This window comes from Pteronotus mesoamericanus, unplaced genomic scaffold, assembly GCF_021234165.1.
Source record: "Pteronotus mesoamericanus isolate MK-2021 breed Mesoamerican mustached bat unplaced genomic scaffold, CSHL_Meso_final contig_90, whole genome shotgun sequence".
Classification (NCBI taxonomy): Eukaryota; Metazoa; Chordata; class Mammalia; order Chiroptera; family Mormoopidae; genus Pteronotus; species Pteronotus mesoamericanus.
In genome coordinates, this window is record NW_026555277.1 from 208,626 (window position 1) to 234,412 (window position 25,787).

Sequence of the window (25,787 nt, forward strand, 5' to 3'; positions counted from 1 at the left end):
TGGTGAAGGAAATAGACATATGAGTCTAGGAAGCACAGAGTCTCTAACAAATTGGACCCAAAGACCACCACACCAAGACACATCATACTAAAATGCCAAAGGTTAAAGATAAAGAGAGAATCTTAAAAGCAGCAACAGAAATGAAGAGAGTTTCTTACAAATGAGTTCCCATAAGACTGTCGCTGATTTCTCAATTTTTGATTTGCAGGCAAGAAGGGACTGGCAAGAAGTATTCAAAGTAATGAAAAGCAAGGACCTACAACCTAGATTATCTAGCAAAGCTATCATTTAAAATGGAAGGGCAGATAAAGTGCTTCCCAGACAAGGTAGAGCTAAAGGAGTTCATCATCACCAAGCCTCTATTATATAAAATGTTAAAGAGACTTATATAAGAAAAAGATCAAAAACTATAAACAGTAAAATGGCAACAAGTTCACAACTATCAACAACTGAATCTAAAAACAACAAACTAACCAAACAACCAGAACAGGATCAGAATCATAGATAGGGAGATAACATAGAGGGTTATCAGCTGGGAGGGAGCAAAGGGTGAGTGAGGGAAAAGGTATAGAGATTAAGAAGCATAATTGGTAGGTACCAAATAAACAAGGGGATTTTATGAATAGTATAGGAAATGGAGAAGCCACAGAACTTATATGCACAACCCTTTTACATGAACTAAGTGGGGAATTGCTGGAAGGAAGGGGGTAGCTGGTGGAGAGGGCAAGGGGGGAAATATTGGAACAACTGTAATAGCATAATCAATGAAATATACTTAAAAAGTTCTTGAAAATCACCACTTTAACCCAATAACTCCCAAGTTTGTTTCTTAAATCTTTAGCTCTTTTAACTCTACAAAATAGACATTACCATTGTTTTATAGTCACTATTCCTATAATCAAAACATTTATATGTCCTGACTGGCGTGGTTCTGTGGGTTGGGCACCATCCCACTGACCGAAAGGTTGCTGGTTCAATGTCCAGTCAGGGCCCATGCTTGGGTTGCAGGTCCGGTCCTCAGTTGGGGACAAGCAAGAGGCAACTTATTGATATTTCTCTGATGCATCAATATTTCTTTCCCTCTTTCTCCCACCCTTCCCCTTTCCCTAAAAATAAACAAATAAATAAAATCTTTTTTAAAATTAAAAATAAATAAAAACAAGTAAAATCTTATTCACTCTCACATCTTTTTCTCTTGGTTTTTTGTGCAGTAGAATTTTCTCCAAGATCCGCAGGACCTAGAAAATAGTAGGTGGTGGTGAGAAAACTGAAATGAGAAACTAGAAGATGTAGATCTTAAGATGATCACCCTGCAGAGGGCTCGAATTTATAGGGTGCTTGATGTATTGTTTCTGTCTTCATTCTACAGGAACGTAAAAACCATCTGAATCGAGAAGTAGGAGCCCAGGATGGTAAAAAAAAAACAAAACAACACCTTAAATATCTTCATATTTCAGTTTATACAGGGATAGGAACAGGTATCTTGTCCTGTTCAAGTTTATGATTTTTGTGAGATGTTGGAGCCCCCTCAGTTGGGTCTCCAAAGAGCAGTGGAATTACAATAACTGTTTTCAACATCCACAGTTTTTGGAAGTAAAGGAAAACACAGCTGATAATCTATAATTGAATGAGTTGTAATTCTTCTCTTTACACTGAAGAAAGATATAGAACAAAAGACTTGATGATGATCATTTCTGCCTCTTCTCATCTAAAGGAAAGATGTCACTACAGAATGAAGCAGACAACCACAATCCTTTAGCCTATATGTAAAATCAGGGAAGTTTTGAAAATCAACATTTTTTCATAGGTTTGCAACTAATTAATTTGGAAGGAAATCTGGACTTGGCTACCATGAGTCCATGTAAAATTTTTATTTATCATACTTGGGGTGAATCCACACAATTTACAGGAACATTAATATTTGAGAATGATATTCTGCCCTAGACCTTTTTGGGGCCTTTTGTAACATACATGATATAAGCCACAGTGTCTTTCTAAAACAAGAAAACATTACTATTATTTTACACGTGGATTCAGAGCTTTTGAATAAAGGATTTTGGATGCTTGCTAGGAGTCTAGGCTTTTATTTTGACCTCTTTTGGTAACTTTTCATGTGATGTGTAAAGATCTTGAAAAACTCATAAATACAGACAGCAAACTGATACTCCCCAACAGTGGAATGGGGGAGTAGCAACAGTTACCCCGGCCTAAATTGTAGGTTATTGTAAAACGTAAACTGTTATCGTATTTTGCAAAGACATGTTCAAATATCATTATATAGGCCAATGCCACATTGGGGGTCATCTGTCAAAATTTATAAATTGAATTTGACAGTAATAACCAGAAGCTTTTCCTTTTGTGAATAACTAAAATAATTAGAATATGTTTTGTGACAAAGTGTTGATCCACCCTTTACCCTCGTCTACTTCTCCAGCCTACTCTCCCTCCGGTAATCACCATACTCTTGTCTGTGTCTATGTATGAGGTTTTTTTGTTGTTGTTTGTTTGTTTATTGATCCCTTCACCTTTTTCACCCAGCCGCCCACCCCGCTCCCTTCTCACACCTGTCAGTCTCTTCTCTGTATCAATGAGTCTCTTCCTATCTCGTCTGTCAGTTGATTTTGTTTTTTGCAGTTTTCAGAGCGGCCACGCGAGAGCAAGGCAGGAACGGGCTCCCGGGCGGGGGCTGTGCCCAGAGGGGCAGGAGCTCAGACCTCAGCCTCCTGCTGTCCTGGAGCCCAGCGATGGCGGTCCTTACCTTCCACACCAGCCCCACTTCCCACGGCGGGGCTCCCAGCTCCCGGGCGCTGCTCCTCTGCACTGAGCCCCGAAGGCCCTTCAGGAATTCTCACTGCAGAAGGAGCAAATGTCTGTTGAGGGTCTCAGTGTGTGACAAGGAACTCAGAGAGGAAAAAATAGGAAGTTCTGAAAACCCAGGGCTAGCTTGTCCCTCTCTCAGACCTCCCTGATTCGCAGTTTGTATTAACATGACCTGCAGGTCAGTTTTCTCTCATTCACTGTCCCCTGAGCCTGGGGTGGAGATACTTCACTCTCAGTGGCTCCTCTGCGTTCTCTGGGCCCTCCGCATTCTGCACTGTGTTCTCTTTCTTCCTTTACACGCAGCTGTCTGGACTTGTGTTTGGGTGTCATTGCATTAATTATGAGCTCTGCTTCTCTCCCAAGGTGGTCTTACAAATCTGCCACTGAAGAAGGCGGGTCTGTCACTTGGCTGCTTCCCAGAATGCCTTTGTGAAATAGAGCCCCACCCCTCCCCCTTCTGTATTCTATGGTGTTCCAGTCATTGATCTCTTTCGGTTTATTTATTAATACAAATGTTAAATTATGAACTATCTTAAATTAATACAAATTTGCATTTTACTATTAAAGATACAGCAAAGAATTAGAGGGAATCTTTTGTAGAAAACACTGTTCATTTGTAAACATGGAAAGTTCTTATTTGTTCTTACTTCTTTTGTGAAGCCTGTTTCCAGATGTAGGTGATTTTCTTAAGTTCATAGACTCTATAAAGTAAGAGAGAGAAAACATTTTTTTGCAATGGTCTTATACATTCTATAACAACTCACACAGCAGATAGGGTTTGTGATCATTTCAACACTGAGATGAGCATTTTCCCCTTTCCTTCAACTGAACCCAGTTCTGGAGCCCAGGGTCACAATGCTGGGCTCCTGCCCTGCTCTCCCCTTTATGCTCCAAGTGAATTTGTAAGTGACCTTCAAATATTACCATCTCCAGTGTCCTCAACTATAACACTGGGATAACCTGGATACCTTATTCCCCTGTTCAGGTTTTTGTGAAAAAAAAAAAATTGAACCTTTATTCACAAAAGCCCTTTGAAAAATAAAAATGTAAGCCAATAGTTTAAGTATCATTTGGATTTAAGAGTGTTGGTCTGAGCCAGTTTTTCCTTAAGTATTCAGCACAAAATTTTAAATACCAGCACAAATTATTCTTTGAAGATATTTTAAAGATATATTTTGAAGATATTTGGTACTAATGACAATATTGTCAACAAATACAGAAATTCTGGGCTCACTCTGCTCTGCATAATATAAAGAATGTTTGTAGAGACTACACCTATTATTTCAACTCTTTAGTGTTAATAGACATGACAGTGTATGTAGTAAGACTGCCCTTTACTAGTGTAGTGTATTATTGCTACACTTAATGTATCAATTGATTGGACTCATGTAATTAAACAACAGTTTATAATGCCTCTTGCTTACTCCTATCGTCCAACAGAGTCAAAGAAGTTAAATGCTCAAAATGGTGCCGTAGAAGTAATTGAATCAGTGTATATGGAGAATGTCAGAATAAGATTCATCAGGAATACAGACTCTACATTTAGAGTCTGGATTTTTGTTGTCTGGAAATACAATCTTAATATTCTCATCTGGTGCAATTCAGAGTCATGAACAGGTGGCTTCCTGGGTCCCTCCTCCTTTGCTTGATTCTAAGGAGTCAAGGTTATCGATCACTGCACAAAGGAAACGTATTCTTCAGGTGTCTCAGTGTGTGACCAAGGAGAGAATTCAGCAGGAAATTCCCTAATAAAGCTTGGAAACATCTTGCTTGAAAACCCATGTGTCATGGCCTATAATTAGACCACTTGGTCTGTCCTCTAAGTCACCTGCCTTGTAGGTTAGTGATGCTCCATTCCCTGTCCCCAGAGCAGAGGCCAGTCACTGGCAAGGGGCCCTTCTGCTCTGTCTGGGCCTTACCTTCCTACACTTCTCTCTCTTCCTTCTCTTACCCCTTCTGTTGTCATTTCAAAATGTCAACAGCTCTTAATTCAGTAGCTCTCAGTTCAGATTCCTGCAGCCCAAGCCTGGAGCCCCAGCCACGTTACCAGTTTCCTTTGTCAGTGCTGAGTTGGGGGTTTGGGGGAGGGAGGTGCATCTCCATCATCAAATTCTGCGGAGTCATCACTGCTGATCACCACACAGAGGAGCAAACCCTTTAGAGTTTCAGGGTGACACCAGGGAGCCCATGGATAGGAAACCCCCTTAAAGAGAGCACTAGGAAGACCTAGAAGCTAACTGAGATTCCTGGGGTCTGTGCCTAAATGTGTGTGACCTGCAGACTCCTCCAGGTCCTGCACAGAAGGGGGTGAGGTTCAGGCACAGAGGGCAGCTGTGCCCGTCCTGCAGCCCTTCTTACCCCACGGTCGCCCTGTCTCCCGCCTCTACTCTCGCTCTACTTCTCGTGTGCTCCCCCATTCTTCTCCTTTCCTCTACTCTCTGTTACCTCCTACCTCACTCTACCTTTCATTTTTTTTAATCATTTGAGCCTACCAAAATATCTATTAAGCTAGAAAGATGGATCAGAAAGTTTACATAAAGCCTAATTTTAAAAATGGAATCAAATTATTTGTATTTTAATATTATTTCTTAGTTCTAAATTAAGTTATTGGGGTGATATTGTTTCACAAAACTCTACAGGCTTTAAGTGTACAACTCAATAAAATGTCATCTGAACACAGCACTGTGCACGCACCACCCCAAGCAAAGTCTCTTTCTTCACTTTCCTTTTGGTTCAGCCCATTTTGGCTAATTGTGCCTGTTCCTGGTAAAGGCAAAAGTATCTCTCTATATCTCTCTTGTCTTCATGTTTAGTTTTTTCCATCCCCTTTCATGAATATCTTGGGCTGAATTACTTCCCTTTTCTTTAACTCTTACCCCTCATACCTCCCTCCCTCTGAATATAGAAATATACCCTCTGACATCAATGCATTAATTTACCTTTTCTGTTTTAGATATTTTTCCAATTACTGGGGACATTTTTCTGCTGAACTTGTTGCATAAGGCACGAGTTCTCTCCCCTTCCTACTTGTAGCCAAGGTCACCAGGCGGCCTCCCTGGGCCCTGTGACGCGTCCCAGACCCTCGACGGGTACCGCGGTTCCCCTCACACACTCTTTCAGTCAGCCCTGCCTGTTCGTCAGACTGCTGGTTGCATTGCGGTCGGTCCTTCCTTAGTCTTCCCATTCACCGCCTAAGTTAAAAAATGCCTTTCCCTTCATTATCTCCACTGCATCTACAGAGCAAGAATTGATTCGGTTTCCATGATGGGGTAGCTCTGCTCCTGGACTAAGTGCAATTAATGAAGAATTGCCTTTGTCTCCCAAAAGGAGGGAGCGCCCTCACTGAAAGGAAGCCCTGCTCCCCGCAATCCCCCTCCTCCTTTCCTGCTGCTCGGCTCTGCCCGTCTCTAGAGCCTCTTTTAGCCCAGGTTTTTGTGTTTATTTTCCGTTCTACTTTTCAGAGGACAGGCTTATTTTCCTGGGACGTTTGACATTACAGACATCTTACCTTCTCGATGGCATTAGGATCAGCCCTTTGTGGCCTCTTTGTGGTGACTGTGTCCTTCAGTCAGACAGTGCCTGGTCCTCTCTCTACCAGTTCCTCCTTCATTGTCCTTTACCCATTCTCAACATAGTTCTTTTTGTGTCTCCCTATTTTTTCTATTTATTGATATTTATTTCCTTCTGTATCTTTATGCACTCATACTTATTTGTCTTCATATTTATCAGAGTTACCCAGGGCCAGCGGGGTCTCGGATGAAGCAGAGGAGGTGCCCGGGACACGAGAGGTCCTCAGGGCGAGCTCCTTCTTACACGTGTCCCAGGGTCTCCCTGCCCGACCCCAGACCTGGTCTGCTGCCCCACCTGAATTTTTCAGTTTCAATGTATACAGTCTCTGCTATGTTTCTTTTCTTTATTTTTAAACTAAACTATTTTTTAATTCATTTTTTTAATGTTCAAGTATAGTTGTCTCCATTTTCCTGCCACCACTTGCCCCTGCCCCACCCACCTCACCTCCCTCCCTCAATCCTTCCCCACTTTGGCTTTGTCCATGGGTCCTCTATACATGTTCCTTGATTTGACCCTTCCCTTTCTTTTCCTGTTACCCACCTCCTTCTTCCCCTCTGGTTACTGTCAGGTTTTTTTTTCCTTTCAATGTCACTGGTTATATTTTTCTTGTTTGTTTTGTTCATTAGGTTCCACTCTTAGGTGAGATTATATGGTATTTGTTTTTCATTGCCTGGCCTATTTGGCTTAGCATAATGCTCTCCAGTTGCATCCATGCTGTTGCAAAGGGTAGTAGCTCTTTCTTTCTTTCTTTCTACTGCATAATAATTTCTCCTATCCTATTTCTGTTTCTTAATTATTTTTGTGATCCACGAATGCCTCTTCTATATCAGTTTTGTCTTTCTTTATATTTTCCTCTTCCCTAGCATTCCAATCATCGCCACAGCCTCCCCATGCCTTCACCCACAATAGGGTTCTTCCACCTGCTGATTCCCCTCCACACGCATCAGTCCCAACCACTCAGTCTTACCTGCTCGATAAGACTCTTGGGCACATTGTTCATTTGCTTGTTGGCTTTCTAGTTCATTGTTGCCACTGGTTATACCTGTTTCCTTCTTATTGATCTGTTCTTTTTCACATAGGTACTCTGAGAGTTCATTTTCAGGTATGGCTGTACCTAAACCACATTTTGATTTATAGATATTTTTATGTGCTTCCTGCATCAATCGAGGTCCCACAGGAAAATACAAAGCTTCAGAAGCTTTTAGAGCCCAGGGAATTTAACCCAAGGAATTAGTTATACAGCTGATGGAAGAGCTGAGAAGTCCAAATGGAAGAATGTGGCAACCCAAAGATGGTCAACAAGAAGCTATGGAAGGGACCAAGAGGGAGGTGGTGTGCCAAGGTCGCTGCGTAGGTACAAGCTGGGCCAAGTCTGCTCTACTTGGTGGGAGGAACAGCCATAGGAGATGCAGCTACAGCCAGAACTGCTGCCCAAGTCAGTGAATGGGAAACACCAGGTTTCTCCCTTGTGCCCACTCTCAGTCTCTTGCTAGTGTCTCCCAGGTTAGGAACCCAGCAGGAAGCAGGAGCAAGGGGGCTGGCAAGCAAGCCTGCAGGAGACTGTGGCCAGGGTTAGAGGGCAGAGCAGGGCAACATGAACAAGGAATGAATCCCTGAGTAAACCACCCAGGGTCTGTGCACCCTCTTCCTCATGGTGAACCTCCTCTGCTGATGACTCATTCCATTGACCCCTCCCACTCTGTTCCCACAATCTCAACAGTGTATTAACAGATGAGCATTTTTCAGTACATCTTGGATTTTTTTACTTTTTGCTATTTTTCTAAGCAAAGTAATTTAATTAAAGATGATTTAAATACAAATTCCCACAATTTTAATACAGAACCTGGGAGATGGTGCATGTTTTTTGTCACATCCACAGTTCCTTGGAGCCCCCTCTTGGGGAGTGTCGGGTGTATGAGACATGGCCTTTTCCTCACCTGTGCCTGCCACAGTCAACAGTCCCTTCTGGGTCAGGCTCTTGGACATATTAATTGGTGGTTTGTTTGTATCACTTGAGTTAGAATGTCATTGCCTCTTCCCCCCACAACCCTATACACACACACACACACACACACACACACACACACACTGAATCCCTTCTCTGCTCATTATTTATCAGAATTCCTTTCTCTCACCCTTTTTTGTCCCCACAAGCTGCACTGGTAGATGAACTGCAATAATATAGTTGGATGCATGTTGAGTGTTTTATATTCTTCAACGTTAATATTTAGACTAAGTATGATTTGCTAAAAGTACATTGGTGCTTTCAAAAAATCAGCCTGTAAGGTATTTAGCTTTTATATCAATGTATTACTATTTTAGAACATCCTTTCTTAAATGACACACCCCACAGAAGCTACAGAATTACACCTTCCATGGGCAGGAAGCTCCCTGAGCCTCCTCTATGTCACTCACTTCCAAAGGAGAGTCAGGGAATAAAGACATGAAATTTATTATACACTGATGTGACATAAAGATGGGGCACCTGTGTCCCTCAATTTATTTTCCTGGGCCTGAGGTTGGTATCGCTTTAATCACTGCTCCATAGCCTGGGGGACAACTAAATCCACCATGGACACCTGTGAGGAAAAAATCCCACAGTTCACTGCAGTGGTGAGTAGCTTAGACTCTGGCCCATGTACAAATAATAATTATCTTTAAACATAATTATGTGAAAAAATGCATGGAAGACTGATGAAGACCCAGGCATGACTGTGAATGTGTTACATACATAACTTGTTTAAAATCCATCCATCACCCTGTGAGGTAGGTGCTATCACCACCTCCATTTTACAGATGCTGAAACGGAGGGACAAACAGGGGACATTCCTTCCCCAAGGCTTCAGGGCAGAATTGGGAGCCAGCGGTGGCTCGCCGGACCCCCTGCTCTGACACTGCCCTGCGTCTCAGTGGCTGAACTTGCACAAGGAGCCCAAGTCTCCAAGCTGATCCTTTGTCCTCTGCAAAACCCAGATGACATGCCAGCATTTTAAGCATTTGAGAAGATTAAATAAAACATTGCCTGTATTACTACAAGTGGTAGGGTGACTGGTCAGAAAATTAACTTTTCAGGGTTAATGTCTTAAATTTATCATATTTTAAATATTTTAGTAACTTTCGTAAGGGAAGGTCAAGAGTTGTAAACAGTGGTCATTGGTTGCTAAAGGACCAAGTGTTCGTTCAGAGGCCCTTCTGGTGTTTCTAGAGCAACTCCTGGCCCAGCCGCCCTGAGGATGATGGGAGAAGGTTTGCATGGGAGGCACATGGTCCTGTGTAAAGGATTCAACAGGCGAGGGACTCTCCCTCCAAGGAACACAGTCATCACCGCTGCCCTCTCTCCTGCAGTGCTGGCCACCACTGGATGTGACGCCAAACAGCTAAGGCCATAGACTATTTCAAGAAAGATGGTTCAGATGCCATGAAGCCAGGCACATGGACAATAGGGCCCAGAGATGCAACAGTTGGCAGCAAATCTGTGGAGACACTGTACATGCCAAGATGGACAGTTCTGGACAATCCATACTAAAAAGAAGCAGCCCCCGCACCACAGCCCATGCCAGAATGGGACAAGAACAGCAAAGGATCACAGAACAGCCAAAAGAAACAGACCTTTGTAATTCAAGGTATCTGGATAAAGCCAGGCTGGGTATTTACGTAAGCATTCACCAACTCCTGGGGGAAGAAATCAGAACCTTATTTCAGAAATTGAAGCATGGGCTGTGCCATTCTCCTCCAGTCCCATTTTAATATCAGTATTTATAATGTAGGACTTAATAACCCCTTCCCCCAAGTATCAATACAGAGCTGTACCCCTGGCCTCTGTCAGGCCATCTCACTATGTCATCCCTGAGCCACTTGGTAACTGGTGATGGGTTTTACTGACACCCACAGCCACAGGGACATGTTTTTATCCCCAGTGCTATCCCTGACAGGTGGCCTTACCTGACTTAAGCACCCCCTTTACACACACCCTCTGTCTGCACTTCTATTCACTCAGTTTTGTTGGCCTTTCATTGGGATTCAGTGTCTGATTTTCTCTCATTTCCTCCAACTCTTGGTATTCATCGTCCTGTATCTTTCTCTCTGCATATATTTCCCCATTTTTGTCCTAACATTTTGTCCTTTCTATTAGATTATCTGGGCTTGTACAGGGTTTAGAACATGGGCTCTGGGTTCAAAGTGCCTGTGTGCATCCTGCTCAGTTGACCCCAAGCCAACTACACACATGGTCTCACTAGATTTCAGTCTCATTTTCTGCCAATGGGCAGATAGTGATACCACCCACCAATGGTAGCTGTGAGGACTAATCACAACTGCCAGAGTAAATGTTCACTGAGTGAGTTCTTAACAATATGGTTGTTTTATTGTGTCCTTTGCCCTTATTTCCTGTCTTTTATTTCCCTTCCTTCTCTTCAAAATACAACCATCCCCTCCTCCACATCTTACCACTTCCTCTCTTCTCTCCTTACATGATTGTCTATCTTCTTCAATATTTCTGCTCTTGAAAAACATCCCTGACAATTAATCAGCTCCTTAATCTGTCACCATTAAAGGTCTTCTCTTTGATATTGATCATGGGCCCATAGATGATAACCTTTCACAGCTTCATACTGATCTTCTTATGGTCTTTCTAAATCACAATTACTTCCAGGTCAGCACTGCCTTCAAGTCTAGTTTACTAACACACTGGGTTCCTGACCTTTGTCTTCGTTACTGGGCCAATGGTCTCATGTCAGAACCCCTCCTCAAGGATCAACTTCTGGTCACGCTCTCATATGAACAGCATCCTCAGCAGTTCTCCCGTGATTCCCCAAATCCACTCAAGACTCAGGGCCCACTTCCCTTTCACCTTTCCTCTTAGCAGATGAGAATCAGTTTTTATTTGGTTTCATTCACCTTGTCCAAGTCTTAGTTGGGCATTAGGTTTCTTTGCACTCTCTCCTTCATGACTTACTTGACAAATTGTCTTTTGGATCACTAAAGAGAAAGAGAAAAGAAATTAGAGATCTCTGTCACAGCCTAGGGGCATCATTTCAGATTTGCACATTTAATGATTTCCAGTCAAGATGGAGATGTAGGTACACAGAGCTCACCTCCTCACACAACTACATCAAAATTACAACTAAAATATAGAACAACCATCACTCAGGACAGTCAGAAGATGACTTGAATGAAAGCTCGGCAATGCTGGAATAACAGAAACCTCATCCATCCAGACTGGTAGGAGGTATGGAGATGCAGAGATGTGGAATGGCCTGGTCTCACACCAATGCGCTGTATATGAAAATCTGGGAGGGCTATCTGTGGAACAAGGAATCTCAGCCCCACACCAGGCCCCCAGCCCAGGGTTTCAGAGCCAGGAAGATAGGTCCTCACAAATTCTGGCTGCAAAAACCAGCAGGGTTTAATTTGGTGAAAGAAACTGCTGGATTCTCAAGCAGCTCATCATAATGAATCTGTACATGGACTTAGTCATACTCACTTCCTCTGAGCTCCAACACTGGGTAGCAGCTTGAAAGGCAGTAGTGGCATAAGGGAGGAACCGAAGTGTCTAGCATCAAGCTGAACTGGGAGACCACTTTCCCCCAGACAGAAAGGCAGGCAGAAGTCATTGTTACTTTTCTAAACCCTCTCCCAATGGACCCACAGAGCCAGCAGGTGGGTGCCATATCTGAGACTCCATCAGCCTGGCTAACACTGTTTGCCCAACCTGGTAATATCCTGACACACTGCCCCACCCAACTTATGGGCCCAACAGTTATCAGTGGCTTTTCCATATAAATGGATGGTTTTGGCTTACGCTTCACAACTTCCTAAATTCTCTCAAACAAGCAACAGCTAGCCTCAGCAAACTCCTGGCTCCCATACCTCTTTTTAAGTGGCCCCAGGCCCAGCAGCTGCCAGCCTAGATGCACAGCTTGGCTTCACCTGGGAATCTCCAAGCCCAGCACAAGTAGCAGCCATCTCAGATTGCTTTATAGCTCCTGCACAGTGGCCCTGGGCAAAACATAGGTGGTGGCTGACTTTGGCCTGCATCACCCAGGAAAACCCAGAGCCTATGTACCTAGTGGACAGCCACAGACCACATCGGAGCACCAGCACCCTGCATTTGCACAGCTGATTCTCCACAGAGGGTGGAAGGTGGTGCTTAATGGTCATAGCCAGTCCTCACAGCTGAATAGCCTGGGTAAATCCCTCCCATTGACCTGCCAAGAGCCCCCAAGGCTCAACTACGAGAGGAGGGTGTACTCAGCCCACACAGTCAGTGCACCTGAGTACCCAGCTTGGGTGATAGGGGAGGGTGTGCCACTGGAACCTACAGGACACCTACTACCTTAAGCCATGATACAAAGATAGGGAGTAGTAGCAGTTCTAACTAACACATAAAAACAAACACATGGAGGCTGCCAAAATAAAGAGACAAAAAGAAATGGCCCAAATGAAAGAACAGATCAAAACTCCAGAGAAGAAACCAAAGAAAATGGAGATAAGCAATATATCAGATGCAGAATTCAAAGCATTGGTTATAAGGATGTTCAATGAACTTAGGGAACACCTCAGCAGCATAAACAAGATTGAGTCAAAATTAAAGGATACACTAATTGAAATAAAGAATGATTTACGGGGAAACAACAGTATAGTGGATGAAACTGAGAATCAAGTCAATGATTTGAAACATAAGGAAGCAAAAAACAACCAATCAGAGCAAGAAGAAAAAAAGAATTAAAAAAAAAAAACAAGAATAGTGTAATGAACCTCTGGAACTACTTGAAGTGTTCCAACATTCACGTGATAGGGGTGCCAGAAGGAGAAGAGAAAGAGCAAGAAGTTGGAAATCTATTTGAAAAAACAATGAAAGAAAACTTACCTACTTTGGTGAAGGATATAGACATGCAAGTCCAAAAGGACAAAGAGTCTCAAAATACATGGATGCAAAAAGGCCCACTCCAAGACACATCATAATTAAAATGCCACAGGTTAAAGATAAAGAGAGAATCTTAAAAGCAGCAAGAGAAAAGCAGTTAGTTGCCTACAGGGGAGTTCCCATAAGACTGTCAGCTGATTTCTCAAAAGAAACTTTGCAGGCTAGAAGGGATTGGCAAGAAATATTCAAAGTCATGAAAAGTGGGGACCTACAGCCAAGGTTGCTCCCAGCAAAGCTATCATTTACAGTCTAAGGGCAGATAAAGAGCTTCTCAGACAAGAAAAAACTAAAGGAGTTCATCTTCAGCAGACTGTTACATGAAATGTTAAAGGGGCTTATTTAAGAAAAAGAAGAACAAAACTATGAACAATAAAATGACAATAAATACATATCTATCAACAATTGAATCTAAAACACAAACTTAATAAACAGGAAGAACACAGACAGAATCATGAACACAGAAAGCATTTTGATCATTGCCAGATGGGACCTGGGATTGAGGGAATGGGTGAAGAGGTGAGGGGATTAAGAAGTACAAATTTGTACTCACAGAATAGCCATGGGAATTTAAAGTACAGTATAGGAAATGGTGTAGCCAAAGAGCTTATACACTTGACCCGTGGACATGAACAATGGTGGAGGGACTGTCTGCAGGAGTTGGGATGCTGGGTGGATGGAGGGAAAAGGGGGAAAATTGGGACAACTGTAATAGCATAATCAATACCATATAAATTTTTAAAATTTGCATATTCAGAAATTTTTAGCTCACTCAGAAAGCCATGAATCCCATATCCCTCATGGTCAAGTTTGGCAATATCCCTGGGATGTAAATGAGAACCCTGAACAAAGGAACCTTTGTGATTCCAACACAGAAAGGAGCCACTCGAATGTCAGAATAAAGGAGTCATGGAAACATCACAAGGTTGTTATCTATTAAAAAAATTACAGATGGCTGGGAAAGCATATATCAAACAAAAATGGAAGTGAAATGTGTTTTCTGACTGTTCAAACCATAAGGAAAAAAAAACAGTATTTCCTTGGGAGAAGGACAAAGATCCTATATGTGACTGCATGTATAAAAAAGAAAGCACAAGGACTTTAAATACAAGGTTGGTTAAGAGAAGGTGGAGTTTATTGGGTCAGAAGGATGAGTACTTCCCAAAGAGACACTCGAGGGCACAGGAAGAACTAAGAAGACCTCCAGGGGACTCAGATCCCAGAACAAAGGAAGGACACCCTCTGAGGCTGCCAGCAGGGAGTGAATTTTGTGGCACTGGAGGACGTCCCAAGGAGCCTGGATCAGGGTCAAACAGACGCAAAAAAGGTGAGACCAATGCACCAACCAAGGGCTCCTGCATGTAGGTGACTCAGAAAAGTAACAGGAAGAAAATAAACCAAGGACCTCAGGGTAGGTGTCTGGGGGTTGTCCAGGCAGGAGTTGAGTAGGAAGGAGGGGGGTCACTCTTCTGAGGGCTGATGGCAGGTCAATCTTCTGGAGCAATAAGCCTGTACCCATAAACCTATGAGCCTGTGATATCTCTTTAATGTTCAGAAGATAAACTGCGAATTCCTTAGCTTAGACAGCTAACCTTCCTAAATGTTTTTCAAATGTATCCCTTTTGAATCAGCTTCCACAATCTGCTTCTCAGTCACCAATTGAGAAAAATCTAATTTGTCTTTGTTTTGCAGGTACAAGGGACTCTTTCACACTCTAAACTTTTTCCATAGCATCTACACTCCTCAGTTCATATAATTCTTTATCCTGTGAATTATCTATTGTTATTTGGAGATCTTGGTTGATACCAAATGGTGCTGAAATAACAATTTTCCCAGCAAGTCAAAAGCAAAATTATTGGAGAAACAAAATATAACCAGGGACAGCCATCCAAAAATTACTGGAGGGACAGTTTCAACCACAAATTCAGGCTAAATGAAAAATTATAAATTGTGCATCTCAAGAAAAAGTGGTGAAGCAATCACTTTTGTGTAGTATCAAACACAGTTTCTGGCAGAGCAATTGGTTTGAGATCATTTGATTAAATTTGTCTCACCCCTTGTGGAGAAAGAGCTAATACAACCATGATCCTTGTTTAAGGGCAAGTGTGACCTGGTTAACTTTCTTGCTCATTACTCTGGACCCCTGATGAAGTGGGGGTCTCTCTTTTTTGTGTTACCAGGTCAACACTGGGTTGAGGGCAACAATGACCCATGGCTGGACCCAGGAGGACTCCATGTAAACTACAAGCCACAGCTGGTCTTCCTCCAATGCGGTGATGCTTGTAACTCTGCTGTCCCTCATGGGGGCCCTGAAAGTGATGACTACAGAGTTGTTACAGGAGACACGGACTCCCCTGGGCTGGTGCTGCTGAGCTGGGGGGATCCTGCACCCACAGCTGAGCTGTCACTCGAGGCGGGGAGTGGTCAGCTTGGTGGACTTCTGTGTGTCTGTCTGCAGAAAGAGCAGCAACTCATGGTGCCTTACTGAGATGCAGTGGTCCCTGTCAGCTGTCCTTCCAGGTAAATTGGATGCGACAGGGAATATGTTCTGTGAGTTTAAAAAATGCCAATTTAAGCAGACCTCCAAGTGTGTGTTATACCATAGTCATTGGACCAAACCTTTTGAGAAGTCTCATGATATATCTGTTTTCTTAAATACTATATTGCCACTGACCAGCATTATGTGTGACACATGGCAGACGCTCAGTATATAGTCATCAAAAAAATTGGCCATGGACATTGAAAGGTAAACTATAAACCGAATTACCATCTCTGAAGTCTTTGCAAATTTCATTTAAATCAGGGTAGTTCTTCATGGTGCTCTTGCTGAACAAGGTTTCTAGAAGCGACATGTCAAATTTCTCTTCCAGTTCATTGAGAACATCATACACCACTCTTGGTACAAGCGACAGGTTTTTGTAATGTTTTTTAAACTCCTTAAAAAATAGTGAATAGGGAAAATATGAATACAGAATTACATGTTACATAAGACATCTAGAAAGTGATTTCATTTTTAATGTATTACGATTTCCCTCCGTATTTCCTCATGTTCAGTTTTAGAATTTTTCTATATTTTTATGGCTACTAAGTAAAATAAGTAAACCTTTCCTCCTAAAAATACCCATTTGTGAATCTGATCTCCTCACCCTCATTTACATTAGAATGAAGAAAGAAATTCTGAAGGACAAAAATGGATTCAGTTAAATGGCTTTCATAGCTTGGCCAAATATTTTAACAATTGACTCAGCAGGTGATGGGCTGACGTTCCATTGACTGGACAGCCCTGTCCCTTCCCCAGGACGACTTGGCCTGGAAGGGCTCAGGGAAGCCAGGTGGTCGTTTCCCTTCCTGTGGACTTTGCCATAATGTAAGCCTAGTCATAGGGAAAGAGAAGACTTGCATCTCTGTATCTCCACCTATGTCTTTTGCTAAAATTAACCTAAATTCCAAGATTCCAGAAATACCAAAGGAAATCTTAAAAGTGTTGAAGAGACGGTAACAAGCATCTACGTTCAAATTTGTGCTAATAAGACATTACTTCTCTGTGGATTTTAATGTTCTCAAATCTAAGTATTTAAATTGATATTCACTGAAATGAAATGCTGTGTAAATGATTCCATTAAATATACTAATTAAACTTATTCATCCATTCATTAAAATTATCTCTACTTCCTAGTTTATGCTATATTGCATTTATAACTCCTACAAGGCATATTATACTATACATCTGTGGAACCCGTGGGCTTCAGATCCAGCCTGTCTCCAGGGCTACTCACTTTGACTCTAGGGAGACCACAGAGCACTGTTCCTTCATTCAGAAGGAGGGCTGTCTCCAATGAAGCCTGCTTCTTCTCCCTTTGTACCTTATAGAAACACTTAGAGCAGTACATGAGAAGGTCCCCATTCATAGGAGACTCCTCACTTGCCAAGTTGTGCCCTGACATTTGATTCTAAATTATCAAAACATAACTAATTTGGGGCCGGTTTGCCAGGTTGTGACAAAATTAACTTCCCTTACTTTATACTTTTCATTGGTGATGAATCCACGATCACGAAGAATCTCAAGGAAAGGAAATACTGTTTTTATTGCATCGGAAATCTCGACCTTATGTTCCTTGAAGTGTTGGAATGCAATCTCACACATACGTCTGTAGTCTTCTGCAGACATCCTAGGGAGGAAGGACACCATGGTAAACGGTCATCAAGATTTGAGATGCTTGCGGAGGTTTAACATTTTATACATGAAGGATAGAATGTGAAGAACCAACATGTATAAAGTGAGTGGTCTTGACTAGAGACTGGAATAAATGGAACTGATGCAACCAACAAACATATTATACAAGGAAGCATGGAGGATCAGCAAGACATACATACTATTGAAACTGTCCTGACTGTCCCAGTCAAAGACATGGTAAACACGTCTTCTGCTAAACAAATTTGGAATATTTTTATTAAAAATTCTATTCCACAGAGTATTGGATGTTCTAGCCATAATAATGAGGAAAGACAAAGAAATAAAAGACATGATGGCAAAGAAAGAAGTAAAACTTTTGTTATTGGTAGATGACATGATATTATATTAGAAAACCCTAAAAACACCACTGAAAAACTATTAGAACTAATAAATGATGTCAATAAAGTTGAAGGATATGAAAACAATACACAGAAATATGGTGTATTTCTATAAAAAAATGGTCATAAGAAGAAATTGAGAAAACAACCCCATCTATAATTGCATCAAAAAAATAAAATACCTAGAGATAAGTTTAACCAAAGAAGTGAAATACTTTTATTCTTAAATCTGTAAGACAGGATTAAAGACATTAATGATACAAATAAATGAAAAAAATTGCTCATGAATTGGAAGTATTAATATTGTTAAAATGTCCTTACTACCTAAAGTAATGTAGAGATTCAGTGCAATCCCTATTAAAATACATTCTTCTAAGAATTAGAACTAATCCTAAAATTTATATGGAACCACAAAAGTCCTCAAAAGCCCGAAGAAATCTTGAGAAGAAACAAAGTGAGAAGTATCATAGTCCCTGATATCAAAAGATACTATAACAGTATAATAATCAAAACAGTATAGGATTGGCAAAGACTAGATATATAGATGAATGGGATAGAATAGAGAACCCAGAAATAAATCCTCACCTATATGACCAATTAATCTAAAGCCAAAGTAGACAAAGATATACAATGGGGTAAAGACAGTCTCTTCCCTAATTGGTGTTGGAAAAACTAGGCATACATATATAAAAATTGAAATTTGACCACTTTCTTATACCACATGCAAAAATATACACAGAATAGATTAAAGACTTAACTATTATACTAGAAATCATAAAACTTGTAGAAGAAAATATAGGCAGTAAACCTTTAGACATCACTGTTATCAACATCTTTTTGGATATATCTTTTTGAGCAAAAAAAATAAAAATATGACACTACATCAAACTAAAAAGTTTTTTCACAGTAAAGGAAAGCACTAACAAAATGAAAAGATGACCTACTGAATGAAAGGACATATTTGCAAATGAAATATCTGATAAAGGATTAGTATTTAAAATATATAAATAACTCATACAAATTAACACCTAAGAAACAAGCAATCCAGTTGAAAAATGGGCAAAGAACATGACAAGAGATATTTCTCCAAAAAGGACATGCAGGCGGCCAACAGACATAAAAAGGGGCTCAACATCACTGATCGTAAAAGAAATGTATGTAATTCCAACCACAGTGAGATATCACCTTGTACTTGTTAGAATGTCTATCATCAATAAATCAACATAAATGCAAGTGCTGGCCAGGATGCAGAGAAAAGGGAACACTGCTACTCAGTTAGTTGAACTGTAAATTAGTGCAATGACTATGAAAAGCAATATAGAGACTCCTCAAATAATTAAAAATAGAGCTGCCATAGGATCCAGAAATTCTACTTCTGGTCATTTATCTGAAGAAAACAACACTAACTCAAAAAGATATATGTGACTTCTATGTTCATTGCAGCATTACTAGTAACAGCTGAGATATGGGAAGCAACATAGATGTCCATCAACAGAGAAACAGGTAAAGAAGAGGTGACATATATGCACATAATAATATATATAGACAATGGAGTATTATTAAGCAATAAAAAAGAATGAAATCTTGTCATTTATGAAAACATGGATGGACCTAGAATATATTATACTAAATTAATTAAGTCAGACAGAGAAAAATAAATACCGTGTGATCTCACTTGTATGTTAAACAAAAAAACCTAAATGAATAAACAAAACAAAACAGAATCAAATCCATAGACACAGAGATCAAGCTGATGGTTGTCAAATGGAAGATTGTAGAGAGTCAGGAATTAAAACAAGAAAAATAAACACATTGGTACAAAAGTGAGAAGAAGTAAACAAGTCATCCACAGAGGAATAAAAAACAATGAAATAAAAATATAATTTCACCTTAAAAATTCATCTTAATTAACAACTAAGAGAAAATAAACCTCAGAATGATAAAGTTCACCCTCACTGACCTATAGCAGTTAAGAGAAATACCAACCTGAATTATAAAACTAGTTAATAAATGATAAGATATTGTCTAATAATGACATGATAAGGCATAAACTAAAATTATACAAGAATATCAATCATTTCTTCTGAGATTTGTGCTTTGTGCTGATATATCTCTTTCTTTGCTTTTGTTGTATATAATGAATCTTTTTAGGCATCTGAATTTCAGAAATGGCTACTGTTTCCTGTGAAAATAGCTGTAAAACTGAGTTTGTAATTCTGTTTCTTAGTTGGTTATTTTATTGCCCTGATAATGTTTTCATTAACATCTTGTATTCCTAAACATTATGAAGTCTCATAATCTTCCTTTTGGAAACCAGAAGAGAATTGTTGGCACCACCCCCAGTACCCAACATGCATCAGGGAATAATAATGTCACATTATTGTGTCAAATTCTGTTTTAAAAAAATCTGGTTAAAGACAGCAGATTGAAGAGAAGCATTTGTCTTCTGTTTTATTAAAAATACCACTAAAATGGTAATTAAAATTGTCTTCATAATAACAAAGAGAATGACAAGGGAGTAAGTGAGAAATTTCAGCCAAAATCTACATGACAAAAATAGGTCAGAAGAGCATTAATCACTATTGCAGGTGAAGGGAGCGCCCAGAGGTCAGGGAGCAACCATGTGCTCTGAGGAATCCTGAAGGCAGTGGAGATTGAAAGGGAGACATGATGCTGAAAACTAACATGTTATTTGAAAAATGAACAACAGGACAATGTACCCTTCACCCCACTACTTGCATCCTGACCACCTGGAGCCAAGCAGCCTCTCTGTGGCAGACATTAGTGTCCTTTCTGTCACCGTGTGTTACTGTTGCCTGTTATGGATTTCATACGTGAAATGATACACCATGTGTGCTTTTGTGTCTGACTTCATTTGCTCATCATGCATGCTGTTGGGTGGTTGGAAGTTTCTTCCTGTTACTGTACAGTGGTATTTCATTGTGTCTGTCTACCAAAATCTGCTTTGTCATTTTCCTGCTGATGGACATCTGAGTTGATTCCAGTTAGGGACTGGTATGAAAAAAGCTGCTGTTCATGTATAAATTTTTCTAAAGTATGTTTTTGTTTCTCTTGGATAAACAACTAGCAGTGGAATTGCTGGGTCATGGTGTAGGAGTATGTTTAACTGTTTCCAAACACGCTTAACTGTTTTACAAAGTCTATTAAAAATAGCCTTCCTGCTTTAGTCATTCCACTGTGTTATGTGCTATCTCATATAGTTTTAATTTGTATTTATTTAATGACTAAAGATGTTGGAAACAATTCCGTATGCTTATTGGAAATGTATATACCTTCTTTCATGAAGTTTGTTCAGGTTCATGGCCCTTTTATATTATTGTGTTGTCTTTTACTTATTGATGTGTAAGAGTTTGTTTTATATTATAAATCTAAGCATTTTATTTAAAATATGTGTGGTGAACATTTTTTCCCAATCTGTAGTTTGCCTTTCATTTTTTAATTTTTTTTTATGAGGAGAAATTCAAATGTTGATAAAGTTTTATCTTTCCATATTTTCTTTTGTGGTTAATAATTTTAGTTTACACTCTAAGAAATCTTTGCCTACCCCAATGTTCTGAAAATATTAAAAGCCAGCATGTCTAAATCCAGATTTTCTCTTCTGTACCACTGACCTATTTGTCTCTTCTTATGTCAATAGTACATTGGCTTGATAACTATAGCTTATAGAAGTCTTGTTAACATAGTAACACTCTCCATTTATGAAGTTTTCCTTCATTTTAGTTGGCAGGGTTTATAGCTTTCAGTATAGAAATCAAACATGTCTTTCCTTAAACTTGTCTTTTTGAAACTTCTTTAATTTTTTCCTTTTTTATCCTCAAGGACAAAGGACAAATACCCAAGGACATTTTTTCATTGCTTTTCAGAGAGAGAGGAAGGAGGGAGGGAGAGAGAGACATAGAAATGAGAGATGTCGACGTGAGAGAGACATTGATTGGTCGCCTTTTCATACCCACCCTAATTGGAAGATATAAATATCAAAACTTAGTGTATCTAATCCAATAGATAGAAAAAATAAGCACAAAATGGCAGCCCATGATGGGCCAAACAGCTCAGATTGGAACAGATGATGATTACAGCATATAGATAAGAATAATGAATAACAGCAATGTCATAAAGGATGGGAAGAATAAATTGGGAAGACTCTTTATAAGGTGCCTGTGCTATGGGTGATATGGTATAAAACTCATATTGTAATATCTAAGCAAACACTAAAATTTTTTTAAAGTGAAGTAAAATCGATAAGGTAATAGAAGACAGAAAATGAAATCATGTAATATACTAAAGCCAAACCAGAGAAGACTGGGAAAAAAGGGAGGTGGACAAAGAAAAAATATTGAACAGTTACCAATATGATAATATTAATTCAATTATTAATAATAACATTCATTGTGAATGGTCTTAATACTCCAATTAAAAAACAGATTATGGATGAAAGAAGGTGAAGGGACTATCCATGGAACATACATGCATAATCCATAGGCAGACAACAGTGGGGCAATGGCCGGAAGGAAGAAGCAGGGACTGGGTGGAGGTGGGCAAAGGGGAAGGGAAATAAGGACCTCTACAATAATGTCAGCAATAAAGGTAAAGCTAAAACATAGAGATCATAAAAGTGACTAAAAGAAATTTAAGAAGTATATCGTGTCAACAAATGAATCTTTAAATATAAAGACTCATGTTAAGAATGGAGAAAGAGATATTATGCTAACAATAAGCAAGAGACAGATGGAGTAACTATATTATTTCCACACAAAAAAAAAGATTTAGAACAATAAAAATTATGAAGTAGCAATAGGATGTTACATATAAAACAGGGGTCTGTTTCCCAAAGACTTAACAACCCTTAACATGGATTTACCTAAACACACAACATCAAATTACATAAGGTAATAATTGAAAGAACTACAAGTAGAAATAAGTAAGTCTACTATTAGAGTTTGATGTTTTCAACACCCTTGTTTAATAATTTATAGACCTAGCAGGCAGAGAATTAATAAAAATATATTTAATCTAATCACCATTCTCAATCAAATTAATCTCTTTGACATTTATAGAATATTCCATTTCATAACACTGAATATACATACTCCACATGATCACAGCAAAAACTCACTTTCACTAAGACAGATCACATTTTGGATCATAAAACACACCTTAACAAGTATAAAAGAATATAAGTCATAGAGAATATGTGCTTATACAGCAAATAAATTAATCTAGAAATCAATTACAGAGAGATAAATGGAAACTTTTCAAATATTTAAATATCTAAAAGTATACTTCCAAGTAACATATCGGTCAAAGGATTCTTAAGAGAAATTTTAAAATTGTTTGAACTAAATGCAAATGAACATACAATTTATAAGATTTGGTGATGCACAAAAAAGCAGTAAATACAGTGAAATATATTCCATTAAACACATATATTAGAAAAAACAGAGATCTAAAATAAAAAAACTTAAGTTTTGATGTAGAAAAGCAGTAATAGAAGAGCACAAAGAGAGTGATTCAAACTTAAAATAGAAGAAATAGAATAAAATAAAAATTTAATTAGAAAGGAATCAGTAAAATTGAAATAGAACTCACAAAACCTAAAGCTCTGTCTTGGAAAAAATAATAAAATTGATAAATTTCAACACAGGCTTATTAAGAAAAAAAGAGAAAAGACATAAAATGCCAACATTAAAGATCTAAGCAGGGCCATCACAACTCATCCCATGGACAATAAAAGCATTTTTAGAAAATACTGTGAACAAATCTAAGTACATAATTTTGGCAATTCCAATAAAATGGGCCAAATCCTTGAAAGGTACAATCTACCAAAACTCACACAAAGAGTAATATATCATTTGAATGGGCTTACACCCTTTTTTTAAAAAAACTGAATGATTAATTCACACTTTGAAAAGGGTAATCATCAGGATCAGATAGTTTCACTGATAAACATTTAACTAAGATATGATACCAGCTCTCCAAAACCTTGTTCAGAAAATAGAAGCAGAGAGAACATTTTTAAACTCATCCCATGAGTCCAGCAATACAGTAACACCAAGAGCAGAGAAAGGCAAACTACAGACCAATAACTGTCATGAATAAAGATGTGAAAATCCTCATGAAAACATTAGCAAATTGCATACAACAGTGCATAAAAAAATTATACTCATGACAAGCTGGAATTTACTCCAGATATGTAAGGGTGGTTCAACAATCCAAATCAATCATTGTAATCCACCATATCAAGAGGCTAAAGAAAAAATGGAGTGATCATAGAAATTGATGTAGAAAATTTATTTGTTAAAATCCACCTCCATTCATGTAGAAACCCCTAGCACACTGGACATATAAAGGACCTTCCTCATCTGGAGAAGGAACATCCACAAGAAACTGGCTTACTTATCAGACTTACTGTTGAGAAACTGCATACTTTCTCCCTAAGATCAGGAATAAGGAAGGGTATTCCCTGTTATATCCTATTCAATATTGCACTGGAACACAGACTAGAAAAAAGAATGAAAATTGAAACTACAGAGTTTGGAAAAATAAAACTGCCTTTGTTTGCAGAGCATAACTGCCTCTGTAGAAAATCCTAAATTTCACCAAAAAAAAAAAAAAAAAATCCACTGAAACTAATTAGTGAGTATAACAATGACTTGTGATACAAAGTAATAGAAAAATGATAATGGCTTTTGTACATGCCAGCATTGAAAAATTGGAATTCTCAATTAAATAAAACAATATCATTAACAATATAACCAAAATACAAAACATATAGTTTTGTTCTTAATAAAATGTGTAAATAATCTGCAGGCAGAAAATTATTATAGAAAGAAAAGAATTTTATTTTGCAAATAATAACTATTTCAGATTTCTGGCCAAGATGGAGGTGTAGATAGATACACTTTGCTTCCTCATACAACCAAAAGAAAGACTACAACAAATTTAAAAACAAAAAACAACCAGAACTGCCAGGAAATTGAACTGTATGGAAGTCTGGCAACCCAGGGAGTTAAAGAGGAAGCATTCATCCAGACTGGTAGAGGGGCGGAGACAGGCAGCTGGGTTGGAGAGGACGCACCAAGGTGGTGGCTGGAGGACCTGTCGAGGCGGTGGCTGGCAGAATGGGTGGTCCCGTATTTGTGTGTGGATAAAACCCAGAGGAACAACTGGGGAGTGTGTTAGACTGTACAACCCAGGGCTCCAGAGTGGGGAAATAAAGCTTCAAAACCTCTGGCTGTAGAACCTGTGGGGGTTGCAGCAGCAGAAGAAACTCACAGATTCACAGAACAGTTGGTTGGAGAGAACCCAGACCCACAGGATCCTAGAACATACACAAACCCACTCACCTGGGAACCAGCACAAGAAGGACCCAATTTACTTGTGGGTACCAGGGGAAGTGACTGAAAGTGGGATGAGAGCTGAGAAAACTAGCAAGCAGTATTATTCCCTCTCTGACTCCTCCCCGACATACAGCACCACAAAGCAGCAAGGTGGATACCTCACCCTGATAAATACCTAAGGCTCTGCCCCTTAAAATGTAACAGGTGTGCCGAGACAAATAAATGTGGCCCAAATGAAAAAAACAGATCAAAACTCTAGAAAAAGAACTAAGCGATGAGGAGATAGCCAACATATCAGATGAAAAATTCAAAACACTGGTAATCAGGATGCTCACAGAAATGACTGAGTATGGTCCCAAAATAGAGGAACAAGTGAAGGCTATGCAAAGTGAAATAAGCAAAATATACAGGGAACCAACAGTGAGAAGAAAACCAACAATTTGGAGTAGAAGGAAAAAATAAACATTCAACCAGAACAGAATGAAGAAACAAGAATTCAGAAAAATGAGAAGAGACTAGGAACATCTGGGACAATCTTAAACGTT

General features: G+C 39.4%; 1 protein-coding gene across 1 annotated transcript in view; it reads right to left on the bottom strand.

Annotated features, from left to right (window-relative positions):
* LOC129080284 (nuclear body protein SP140-like) overlaps positions 1–25,787 on the bottom strand; it is a 45,487-nt gene that overhangs the window by 12,561 nt on the left and 7,139 nt on the right. Inside the window, exons 2-9 of the mRNA XM_054585555.1 lie at positions 17,331–17,481; positions 16,080–16,248; positions 11,287–11,367; positions 10,000–10,062; positions 7,358–7,504; positions 3,468–3,521; positions 2,759–2,851; positions 1,185–1,238 (exon numbers count right to left, since the gene is read on the bottom strand). Of these exons, the coding sequence (XP_054441530.1) occupies positions 1,185–1,238; positions 2,759–2,851; positions 3,468–3,521; positions 7,358–7,504; positions 10,000–10,062; positions 11,287–11,367; positions 16,080–16,248; positions 17,331–17,481 (812 nt within the window). The remainder of the gene's footprint in view (positions 1–1,184; positions 1,239–2,758; positions 2,852–3,467; positions 3,522–7,357; positions 7,505–9,999; positions 10,063–11,286; positions 11,368–16,079; positions 16,249–17,330; positions 17,482–25,787) is intronic.